This window comes from Mus musculus, chromosome 8, assembly GCF_000001635.26.
Source record: "Mus musculus strain C57BL/6J chromosome 8, GRCm38.p6 C57BL/6J".
In the NCBI taxonomy this organism is placed as follows: Eukaryota; Metazoa; Chordata; class Mammalia; order Rodentia; family Muridae; genus Mus; species Mus musculus.
This window is the reverse complement of record NC_000074.6, coordinates 113,693,224-113,705,889: the sequence shown is the minus strand read 5'-3', so window position 1 is coordinate 113,705,889 and position 12,666 is coordinate 113,693,224. Positions and strand designations below refer to the sequence as shown.

Here is a 12,666-nt window from a genome sequence, read left to right as displayed (position 1 = left end):
TTCATAAAAAAAAAAGCCTCTGAGTCATTATTTGGGAACTGGAACATGTGGTGTGGAGAAGCACGAGGTGACATCTAACCAACGTGGACACCAATAAATATAAAGGTAGGCAGTTATTCCATCTAAAATGGTTCCGACTCGATCATTTTCATTCTATGGCTCAAACTCTCCACTCCTCAGAGAGGTCTCAAGTAGTCTTTGCCACTCCAGTACAAACCCAGCTCCAAGGATGGAGGCTGGGGCAAAATCAAGAGTATTTTAAATTATTACAAGATAATATACAGGGCCTTGACAGAGTGAGTAAACCAGTGACCTCATCCTTCCTGATCAACAGGGATCTCTCTTCGTAACTCAGAGAAAAATCACTTCAATGCTCCGCCCTTTGATTTCCTCCTCTGTAAGCGGAGGGACTTGACATGTCATTGACACTGTGTGGCTATGCAGCTCAGCAGATTTGATGTGGAGCTCTGAGTGCGCTCTGACAGCTCCTTTCTGGGCTCCTAGTGTTCTGCAACCTGTGGCTTGGGTGTGAGGAAGAGAGAACTGAAATGCGTTGAGAAGACCTTGCAGGGGAAACTAATAACATTCCCGGAGCGGAGATGCCGCAACATTAAGAAGCCAAGCCTGGAACTGGAAGAAGCCTGCAACCAAAGGACTTGCCCAGTGTACAGCATGGCGGTGGCGAGCTGGTATTCATCACCATGGCAACAGGTTGGTGCAGGCAATTTAGGAGGCAGATGGTCAAGTGAGATAGAGCAGAGGGGTATTGTCCTTAGCCCATCAACCGTTGTCCCACTGTGTAGAGTTGGGATGGTTGGCATCATTTGAGCTATCCCACTCTTTCTATATGAGCCTGGGCAGGTACCACAGTCTATAAGCAACCATAATTTTAGACCTAGAAAATTGGAAAAATGAATAAAGCATTGAATAGAAAGCCTGTGACAGTGTGCTCACAGCAACTGCTAATTCCTGCCATTTGAAACCATCACTTCTGGGATGCTGCTTTTGCCTGTACTTCCTGGCTGCTAGAGCAGCATGTTTCCAAAGGACATACCCTAAATTTTGCCAGCCCCTGCCTGTGCTTTCTGTTCATGGTCTACATGTACTTTCTCATTCCATATTTGCATTATTTCTTGTGTTAACCATTATTGTCACAATTTTGTGGACAAGGAAGGTAAGGGCAAGAATGTTCAGCCATCAGCTGATAGAGCTGATATTTTCTTGGGGTCACTAGTTGGGTTCCTTAAGAACTGGAAGCTATGTTGAGGTCCTTGAGACATTGAGACTGCAGCACTCACTAATATGACTGAAGCTGCTCACCACACCCTGGTGGCACCTGTGTATAACATTGAAAGGTACAAAGCGGGACCTGAGAATTAATCACCAATATAAGGGGATTGAATATGTTTAATCAACTGGGCATGGTAAAACACACACACACACACACACACACACAGAGAGAGTCATAGGCTTCTTAAATTTTGTAATTTTATTTAACCTTTACAAATTCTTTTTTATGGTTTGTGAAACACACTACTACATGTAATTATTATGAAGACATTTTTACACAGGGGAATCATATGCTTTTATCTGAACAAGTAAATATAGTCAGAAGTCAGCCAACAAATACCAGGAAGCCAGATGTTTCCCACCTCAGACACCTGTTTTTGTATAATAAAGGCTGACATTACACCTAAATGCTATATATACATACATACAATTTGGTGGAAATCATACGTCTGTATTTGAATGTTGGGATGATTCCTAACTGCATCCTCTTTCCTCCCAAACACCAGGCCACAGAGCAGTATTTGTACGAAATGATGCTGTCAGCTGCCTGCAGTCCATTGTAAAGCAACAGAGCAATGATCCATTGACAGTGTTGCCCCTCCCCCAGTATGTCCTTGTCTGTCCTTCTGCTGAAGATCCATCAATTCTTCCTGTAGCCGTTGAGGACAAAGAGAAACTCAGAGCCTAGATTCTTTTTAATTGGACAGTAAAAATCCCTGGCTGTTAGATACTATGCTACCTCAAAACCTGACTGAACACCATCCCAAAGTGTATGTCCTTTATGGTCCCTGTTTCAAACTAACCCCATCCATTCTGGCATTTGACTGAGGTTGCCTGGGTTTCTGGGACTCCATCCCTGGTCATGTCTGAATTTGTTTCTGAGTTTTTAAAACATTTCTGGAGCCTACCTCCTGTTGAACCCTTTAACTGGGGACACATACTCTCAGGTGATACAATAGCCTTTGTTCAAGATTTTTCTGATAGACCACACAGTTCACACTGGGCTGAATAGACTTGGCCTGTATGCCTAGACCTGGCTGCAGGCATCTTGGTCCTGAATATTGTGCTTCCGTCTGTTTGATGCCGCCGACCTCAGAAAGGATGCTGTCCAGCTGAACTCAGCTGAACTATCTCTCTCTCTCTCTCTCTCTCTCTCTCTCTCTCTCTCTCTCTCTCTCTCTCTCTCTCTGGCAGTGCACAGTAACCTGCGGGGGAGGAGTCCAGACTCGCTCTGTCCACTGCATGCAGCAAGGCCGGCCTTCCTCAAGTTGTCTGCTCCATCAGAAGCCTCCGGTGCTCAGAGCCTGTAACACCAACTTCTGTCCAGCTCCTGAAAAGAAAGGTAAGGGATTCTTTGCCCCATTACCTTCACCAGTTTGAAGAAAACTCTCCCACAGCTCATTACAGTTGGCTGTGCAGCTTGTACCTTGCACAACTCTATGGCACCCTGATGCCAATCAGCATCCAGGGGACTGCGTGCTTACCCTTGTGCAAGCCCAACTCTGGGGCCGTTCTCGTCAACACCATATTGTTTGCATGATCTGAAGGCAGCAGTTCACTCAGTGAAGTTTTTCAGTGACTCCATCTCGGGTCATAGCACCACTCTTCCTTTTTAAGACGAAATATCTGGGGTGTGAGATGTAGTTTAGTTGGTGGCGTGCGCGCCTAGCATGCACAGATCCCTGTGTTCCATTCCAGCATGACAAAAAACTAGGCATAACTGTGCACACCCGTAATTCTAGCCTTTAGGAGGTGAAGTCAGGAGGATTAGAGTCATCCTTGGCTACATGAGACCCTCCCTCAAAAAAGGTTATATTTGTACTGGTTAGCAAAAATTAAGGTAAACCAAATTTCCCCCGAAGGAGCTCACATTTCCACTGGCAAGACAGGGAACTTACAACCCATTAAAATGATGGTGTTCTTAGTTGGTTCAAGTGCAGGGCAGAGGGTGCTGATGGGTAATTCAGAGGCATGCTTAGCAATCCAAGCCATTTTATAGTAGTCCAGCAAACACTGGGACATATCTGTCAGACAGATCAGAGTCTTTCCTCCGCACACAACTGCTAGGATTTCTTTTCTGTTTCACCCAATCACAGGTTTTCCAAGCCTGCCGAATCACTCAGCCCATTTTGTCCAATCTGTGGTGAATAATACTTGGTGCTGTCAGTTAGCCCTCCCTCTGCCCTGCCAGTCCTCCTGCATCACTTCCTGTCTCAGCTGCAGTGGATTGGTGGCTCAGGACATCAGTATTCTTGCCTCCTCTTTCCTACCTGAGGCTGAGTGACTGGGATATAGAGGCTGCTGAAACAGGCTCATCTGATACTGGGATTCTGCTTGGAGGGGATTTTAGTATTTTAGAGTGACAGGGCACATTCTGCCAGACCCCATCTCCACCCTGTCTATAGCCTGTAGTCAGATCGCCCTAGAAGAAAATGTGACCCCTTAGTACTCTGGCTAGTCCTGGTAGCACCTCTCAGACAGGCACGTGAGAGGCAAAATCGTGCTAGTGTTGTTTTGCTAGCATCTGATACTTCCCTGGCTCACAAAGGCCACTAAGTATGCAGTAAATGAACAATGGTATGTATGTATGGTATGGTGAGGCCCCTTGCGTCTGTTCATATCAAGGTCACTAAGAACTTACCTTGTATCCTCAGGACTCCCATTGTGTAAAAGAATATAGCAAGCAGGGTCCTATTCTGAAGCTATTAATGATTACAGAGCCTTGTGGGAGACACCACAACAAATAGCCACATTGAGAAAGAGATGGGGAAACCAGATTGACAGAATGGTCAAGTCAGATGTCAGAATTGAAAGCAACTTTCAAAGAGGGCCTCCAGGGAGTAGGAAAGGCAGGCCTTGCATTTGTTTAGCAGAGGAAAGGGCAAATACAAAGGAACAGAAAGATACTCAGAGTAGAAGCACAGTTGAGGACTGTAGAGGCACAAACCAACAGTGGCACAAGGTGCCTTATCGGTCATCACAGAAACACCAGATTTAGCCAGTTAAGGAAGAAAACCATGGGGTCTGTAAGATCATGACCATGGGTCACCTGGAGTAGAATGAGAACAGGATCTCCTCATGGAGAGGTAGCTGCTGCTATCCAAGGAGAGATGGAGGAGTTTCTAAGGAAGGTGGGATGCTGGGTGGATTTTGAAGACTTAGCCAATGGTGCTTGCTGCTTTTCAGCATGCATGGAGAGAGCCAAATAGAGAGGGCTCTTACATCAGCCTCCACAATGTAAGCCTGGTTCATATCTCAGATACCCAGTCATTCATAACTGTCCTTATCATCAAACATTCACGAAGCAAAGAAGGGACCATACACACATAGCATGTTGACCGTTCTCACTCTGCCTTCTTGTCTACATGAAGCCCATGGCCCCAGATATATGCTTGTGTTAAAATTCCATTCTGTTCATAGGAGAGATGGCTCAGTGGTTAAAAGCACCAGATGCTCTTCCAAAGGATCAGATTCAATTCCCAGCACCCACATGACAGTTAATAATCATGAAACTCCAGTTTCAGGGAATCTGATGTCACCTTCTGGCCTCTATGGGTATTGTATGCATGTGGTGTGTAGTCACATCTAGAAAGAGCACTCACACATAATTTTAGAATGTTTTTAAAGTGAGGGGAGAGTTACCATGGTGAGGTTAGTCAAAAAATGGTAATATGTGCCTATAATCACAACACTTAGGAGGCAGAGGCAAAAACATACCTACAAGTTCAAAGCTATCCTGATGTATAAGGACCATCTTTCAAAAGAACACAAAGATAGGTGACCATCAAGGTAGGACCATAGTTCCAGTGGCCTATATTATCTTCTAAAACTTCCATTGTGCCAACAGAATAATCTAGAGTATAAATAGAATGATTAATGGTACAGAGATACATGCTATCTGATCTGGGGCATCAGAGGTAGACACATATATAATAATTGAACTCCTGTATGTGTGTCGGTGTATGTACATACATATACATTAGGCAAATGGAATATACTTGAATCTTCATCTTAATGTCTGACTTGAATCATGAACCTTGTTAGTATATAGCAAACCATGTTTCTGGTGCCCAATGCCCAACCTGTAGGAATGTCCATTTCAGGGAATTAAATTCCATTCTTCCATATACTGATTTAAAAAATATTGTTGTTATTGTTATTTCTCTCATATCATTTACTAGCAGGTAAAAGTTATCAACACTGAGTTTAGTGTGTATCTCTAGAAGTCACTGGAAAGAAAAGAATATTCCCACCTCACTTTTAAACCTAAGTTCCTGTACCATATGCTTTAATTTGATTATTTTAGCCACTGTGGTTAATTTTTCCAAAAAAGAAAAATTTAGACAACACTCGTATTTCTGTTGAGCTGAGGGATAGGACTTAATAAGTACAAAACTAAATCTTTTGCTACCCAGAGCTTATTGTTCAGAATGAACTTTGAAACCTGGGAGGAGCATAGTGCTCAAGCCACCACAAAGTGACAATAGTGTTCTAAGTCTAAAAATCATTGGTAACTTTAAGAAAAATACTGATCTAGGAACTGCTTTGTGATTGGCACTATTTTAAGTATGGGGAAAGAAACCAATGAGGAGTCAAGACCAAGATTCTGGTCACAAAGCTTTTGCCTTCTAGAGGACAGATAGAGTTAGCAACCATGCGGTGTTGAAGGTGGGTAACTTGAGTATAGAAAGCAAAGAAAAGAGCGAGAACCCTCCCAGCAAGGACAAGTGGTGGACTGGTTTGTTGTGTGGGCAGAGAGAGAGAGAAGAAGAAGAAACTAACCTGAAATGTTAGGGACAGTCTGCCTGGCAGTAAAGGGGACAGTGGTAGTTAAAAGCTCACTGCTGCATCGCTCATCAGCAAAGAGCCTAGTGTGGTTGAGTCTGGAAAGAGAGGAGTGGTTGGAGAGTCAGGGAGGCAGGCTTCAGGTCCTAAAGCTTCAGCCTCCACAGCAATCACCATACCTTGGACGATTTAGGGATGGAAAGACTGGCTCAGGGGAACTGGTTTGTGTCTGAAAGGGATTCCTGGGAAATGGGGAAAGGCATGAAAGGATTCAAGAACCCAGGACTTAAGGAACTGTAGGCGGGTGTGAGTCACAGAGAGAATACAAAGCTGGGGCCCACACCAAAGGAGTCAGGAGAGCTGTGGGTCTTTACTGTATATCCAAAGGCAAGAGGAGAGCAACTAAGAAATGTTCCTTTAGAAGGTACTTCCCTGGGACACTATATCTGCACTAACTGCCAGGTTATATTCAGACAAATAGGCATGTCCTCCTATTGGGTATGGCTTTTGGTTTTTCTAACACTACCCCCCCCCCTTGTTTAAATTTTGCTAACTGACACAGTCCCTTTTGACATCTTAATCCTGCCCTGACAAAGCCCAAACATATCATGGGCAGAACACATGGAGGAACAAGGCAGTGGGCCTACTAGGTCTCTGTTCTGTAGGCCCTCATCTTAATAAGAAGGCCGAAAGCCTTAGCCACTAGGCTGAATGTTTTCTGTCCTTTCAGATGACCCATCTTGCGTGGATTTCTTCAGCTGGTGTCACCTGGTCCCTCAGCACGGAGTCTGCAACCACAAATTTTATGGAAAGCAGTGCTGTAGATCATGCACAAGGAAGAGCTGATCTTGGGGTCTCCTCACCCTCCTCAGACCAAGACCTTACCCGTCCATCTCTAGGTCTTCGTATCAAGACTACAAACCACAGAGGAAATCCCATAGGGTTTAAAGAATGGACAGATAGCCACTCTCCTTCTTAGTTGACCCCTGGAAACACATGGTACTCTAAAGCACTTGACAATGAGAAGCGACGACAAATCTAACTAAGAAAAAAAAAATAGCCTTTGGTTTGCACTGTGATTCAGAAGACGAGAGATGGATTGTACTGAGATAAGTCAAGTTTTCATTTTGACAAAGTGGGAACTTCGTTGACTTTGGGACAGGTCTTGTTCCCACATATGTACTCTTGAACATCAAAGGATTCAACAGCAAAGACATCTATTTTTAACAGAGTCTGTAAGGTCTCATTCAGGTCAAGGACTGAGACTCAGAGCCATCGCATACAGGGATGGAATTCTGCCTAACAGTTGCTTGGAATCTCTTGTGTCAAACTCTTGACACCAAATGGTGCTCAGTGGGCGCTTGCTGCTGGACTGGCAAGCTTCATCTTATGTTTTTTATTTTTGTGTGTTGTTGTTTTTATTTGATTTCAAGTATATTCTGCCTAGAATGAGTCTCCAAGACTGAAATTAACAACTTGAAACATATTCCCAAGTAACATTCTAGAGGCAGGGTCACATGGACGATTTAAGTCCTCCATGGAATTCAAATTCATACCCGAAGGGGACAAAGTGTCCAATACTGATGATGCCTTTCATGCGACATCAACCTCGTAACTTGGTGCTTATTCCCTGCTCTTTGAGAAGAACTGGTGACATGTTCACTTTTGGTAAAAATAGGTGCTCACTGGTGAAATAGCATGCTTGAAGGAGGGACAAGCCCACCATTTATAACGCTCCACACATATTATCGGAATGCTTAGAAAATTAAAGGCTGCCTGCCTGTGGTTTTTTTTTTTTTTTTTTCCTCCTTCCAACTGACAAGTTTCAATTTGCCCCAGGACTTGGTCAACAAGGAAAAATAGAATAAAAATAAAATAAAACACAGTGGCTAGAGAAAAATCCGTCTTCTTGCGACATTAATAAATTACAACTCACAGAGATCTTTCCATGAGTAACAGCATTTCACCACGTCTCAGATGAGAGTTTCGATCGTCGGGAGCCAGCTGTTGATGGGCATTAACAAGCTTAAAATTGCTCTCAATTGGAAAAGTACCGTGCTTTTTTGCCAAAACCAAAGTAACTTAAAAGATTGTGACCTCCCCTGTAATTCTTTGAGAAGTAGCTCTACAGGGCTTGTTTATATGATACGATTCTACGCCCCCCCCAAAAAAAGCTTCTTTGATGAATGTACACTCAAATTTTACTGCTTCTTGGAGGCTTGGTTCAAACAGGGGTTTGCCAGCTCAGCAGAACTAGTGAGACAGTGGTCTGTTAAATTTAACAGCCTTCTTTGTCCCTATCCCAGTGGCAACCATGAGCTCTTGTATGCCATGGAAATGAAGAATAACAGCTTGGCCTTCTTAGATTGGTCTTTCAGTAGCCATTTTGATATGGGGAGAAAAACAAAACAAAACAACCACACTATCATTTCCCTGGCTCTATGAAAAGTGGGAAGTTATTTGACTTTATATAATTATCACTTTATTATTTTATGGGAAAGAATTAATTTATTAATAGCCTATTCTTACGTGTTCTCACCTCTCTTCTCTGAGTAAATGATATTCTGAGGGAAAATGTTGAATTAAAAAAAAAAAACATGGGTTATAGAGAAAAAAAAGTCAAAATATATGTGTAATATTTAATTATTTTATAAGTTTTATAATAAAGTATTCTGTTTCTTTGTCTTTGAAACTCGTTAAATTTTTGACCAAAGCAGTGAGAAGTGGGTGGCTTCTGAGTTAATTGTCTAACTGTTGTTGTAGAAGCTCAGCTATGTCACTAGTGGGCAAGGGAAGAGCTTTAAGGACTTGGTACCTTTGTGTCGGAGGACATTAACTGTCCACTGCTGATGCATCTAGGGCCAGTCAGACGGCTCTGCAGATAAAGGCACTCAATGCTAATCCTGGTGACCAGAGTTCAATCCCAGGAACCCACGCTGTGGAAGGAAAGATCCGACCCCTGAAAGCCGTCTTCTGACTTCCACACACATGCTTTGACACATGTGCAGCCCCACACACGTGGATGAAAACACATGTGACAAAACGTGAGTACCTCAAGACATGATGCTCTGACCTATTCTGCTAGGCAGAGCCGATGAACATTTGCTTATGGAAATCACTGAGGATAAAGCCATCAAAGCTACTTCTTATCTGAAAGGCATTCTGAGGAAGTGTGTCAAAATGAAAGGGACGGGGAGAGAAAGTATTTACAGGATAGGATAAGAAAACAGGAACAAAAAGAAGACATTAAACAGCAGGCATGTTCAAGTTTCCCAAACTTCAGTCATCAGACCCATGAAGACTAAGAACTCTGTGGATAAAGTAAGCCCAAATAATCCGAATCTCCAGCATTTCTCTGAATTTATGACCACACACCAGGCATAGCTCTAAAACATGTTTAAGAGTATTATAGTATGAATTATTGATGTAGAAGAAAATAAAATAGGATTAAGAATGGAAAGTGAAAGCAAAAAATAAATAAATAAAATCCCAGCTACCTTTGTATTTTGGAGTAATAAAGTATGGTTAAGGAGAGATGTGCTCATACTTCATAGCTGCCAGGTCCTACGCACAACAGTTTTATATATGGTATCTCATTTAATGTACACATCAGCTCGATTAAGGGGATACTATTCATTGTGTTTGTGAGGAAGCATCTGGGATCTCAGAGATCACGTATTTGATCCCGAAGCAAGTGGCCAGCTTGGGATGGGGTCAAGACTCCAACTCAGACCCCTGAGCGCTCTTCTGTCACAATCCTGGGAGACATAAAGAAGGCAGGGAACATATAAGCCTCGAAATTGTGGTCCCTACGATGCATATGAATAAGGCTTCAGTGATAAATGACTTTAATGATGATGAATTCTGCGCAGAGCTGGGAATTTAAGATGGGGAATCGGGGTGGAAGGTAATAAATTCCTGCTAAGCCCCTCTTTTCAACAGAGGATACTTGAAGACTTGTTGCATAGTTTAATAACTCTATTCCTTAATAATAGCTTCTCTCTGGGATGATAGTATTTCCTGAGCAATAGCACCAGAGTGTCTGGAGCTTGCAGGTTCCCAGGATCATCAGGATGGAGAGAAGGCTTGCTGGGCTGCTCTTGGCATGGGCTCCATTCTAATCATTTCTACGACAGTGAGTGTCATACCAAGAGTGGATTATAGCGTTCAGATCATTGAGCCTCCTGTTGTAAATTTCAAAGGGAAATGATCACTTGTTTATGGGTTTTGTTGGCCTTATCTTGAAAACTGTAGAAACAGGGGGCTTGGACAGGTTGCACAGTGGTGAAGAACGCAGATGTTCTTGCATAGGCTGCAAGTTTCAGTTTTAAACTCATGTTGGGCAGCTCAAAACCACCCCATTGCAAACTCCATGTGATCTGACATTCTGGTTTTTGCAGCCTGTACTTGAGTGTGTATACAGAGAGAGAGAGAGAGAGAGAGAGAGAGAGAGAGAGAGACAGAGAGAGACAGAGACAGATACAGAGACAGAGACACAGAGACAGAGACACACACACATTAAAAACAGTATAATACATGCCAGGTGTTTACATGTATTTACAGTATTTACATGTGTTTACAGTAATGCCATGCCATTAACTGTAGCACTCAAAAGGCAGAAGCTGAAGGAACTAGATCTCAAGTTTGAGGCCATGCTGGTTTACACTGAGTTCTAAGTTGGCCAGGGTTACATAGTAAGACTGTGGCATGATAATGATGGTGTTGATGGTGATGGTGTGGTGAGAGATAGATAGATAGATAGATAGATAGATAGATAGATAGATAGATAGATAGATGATAGATAGATAGATAGATAGATAGATAGATAGATAGATGATTGATAGATATCCTTTAAAAGTACAGGAAGGGATTCTATGCCCTCTCTGTTTTGTCTTATCTTCCCCCTAAGATTTTAATACTTCAAAAACATTGGTGGTCTACACTGGTATTAGATGTTTCTCTCATTGATGTGACCAAATGCCTGTCAATAAGCAGCTTATGGGAGGAAGGAATTGTTTCTTTGAGAAAGGGGTCTCAGGCCACCAAGGTTGAGAAGGCACAGCAGCAAGCAACTCCATGGCGGGTGCTTTCCACATCTCCAGAGGAGAGCAGAGATGAGACAGGAAACGGAAGCAGGCTATATACCTCAAAGCTCTTTCTAGTGACCCACTTCCTCCAGCTAGTTTCCCACATTCTGAAAGTTCCACAGTTTCCCAGAACAGGGCCGCCAGCTGGAGACCGACTGTTCAAAACTGACCTGTGAGGAAGAGTTTATATGCAACCATAGCAACCCTGAGGCCGCTTTACATCAGTCAGCCTTGTATGCGCGTGATGGAGACTTCTTCAGGAGAGGCTCTGGACACTTGACTCTTATGCCGGTCACTCAACAGGCATCATCCTGAGTTTCTCATGAGAACACTGAATGTGAACTTACTTTTTCTCCTCAGTTACAGGAAAATAATTATTTTCTCTGAAGAAAGTGTTTTAAAAGGCCAATGTTTTATAACTCATTCAAATATATATATATATAGTCAACAACAACAGCAAATAACCTTGGGGACTAGGGAGATGGCTCAGTGGTTGAGGGCACTTGTTCTTCTAGAGAACCAGAGTTCTGTTCCCAGAACCCACATCTAGTGGCTCACAATGTAAATCAAGCTCCTGGGGATTTCATCCCCCTCTCCCTCCCCCTCCCCTCCCTCCTCCCTCTCCATCTCCCTCCCTCCTCCCCCTTCCTCTGTCTCTCTCCCTCCCCCTTCCCTGTCTCTCTGTTTCTGTCTCTCTCTGTCTCTCTCCTCCCCTCTCTCTGTCTCTGTCTGTCTCTGTCTCTGTCTCTCTTTCTCTCTCTCTCTCTCACACACACACACACACACACATACACACAAATACTAAAAAAAAAATGTAATGTTGGTGGGGCTAGGGGTGTGGCTCAATGGCAGAGCACTGCATTTGCCTAGCATGTTTGAGGTTCTGTTCACAGCCCAGAAATCAAAACAAAAGCAAGAACCTGATTAACATTTATAGTGCACAGTTTAGTTTAGTTTTAAAAAAATACTCACCAGAGAACTAGCTTACAAATTACTATCTGAAAGAAATTTCTCAGTGAGGATTGAAAGATTCATAATTCCTTAAAACCTGTGGGGTTCTATAGCTGTGTCAGAATGAATATAGATGAAATAGTCTATTGATCATACTGACTGCCAATTTCCACTGAGCAGAGAAAGGCCAAATGATGCCCATGTTACCTGTCCTTTGTAGATGTTGAGAATGATGTTGTGATTTCTGCCCAACAGATTTTTCGTTCTGAGAAAGTGCCCAGAGGTATGTTCTGGGCGTGTCCAGATATTTGTTAGTTGCCACAAAGTAATGGCAAGCTGCCTCTCCCCTTCCACGCCCCACCATCCTGTGTGAACATCATAAAGTTATCACCGCTGGGCATCTCTAAGTGCCTGTCTGTGTTAAGTAAGGAGCATAGTTGAGTTTACAGTCATGTTATCTACTAATTGAAAAGTACTGCAAGCCGGGACTCGAGAGATGGCTCTATGGTTCAGAGCACTGCCTGCTCTTGCAAAGGACCTAGATTGGATTCCC

General features: G+C 43.1%; 1 protein-coding gene across 10 annotated transcripts in view; it reads left to right on the top strand.

The window, feature by feature from the left end:
• Adamts18 (a disintegrin-like and metallopeptidase (reprolysin type) with thrombospondin type 1 motif, 18) overlaps positions 1 to 8,767 on the top strand; it is a 152,221-nt gene extending 143,454 nt beyond the window's left edge. For 8 of the 10 annotated variants that reach the window (XM_006530797.2, XM_006530795.4, XM_006530800.2 and 5 more), the window contains 3 exons: positions 505 to 711; positions 2,485 to 2,632; positions 6,806 to 8,767. In XM_006530797.2, coding sequence (XP_006530860.1) covers positions 505 to 711; positions 2,485 to 2,632; positions 6,806 to 6,921 — 471 coding nt within the window. In that variant the 3' untranslated portion in view covers positions 6,922 to 8,767. Of the gene's footprint in view, positions 1 to 334; positions 712 to 2,484; positions 2,633 to 6,805 lie in introns of those variants that run through there. The other 2 variants (XR_001778415.2, XR_878788.2) reach the window with 2 other exon arrangements.
• Positions 8,768 to 12,666: the final 3,899 nt, after the last annotated feature.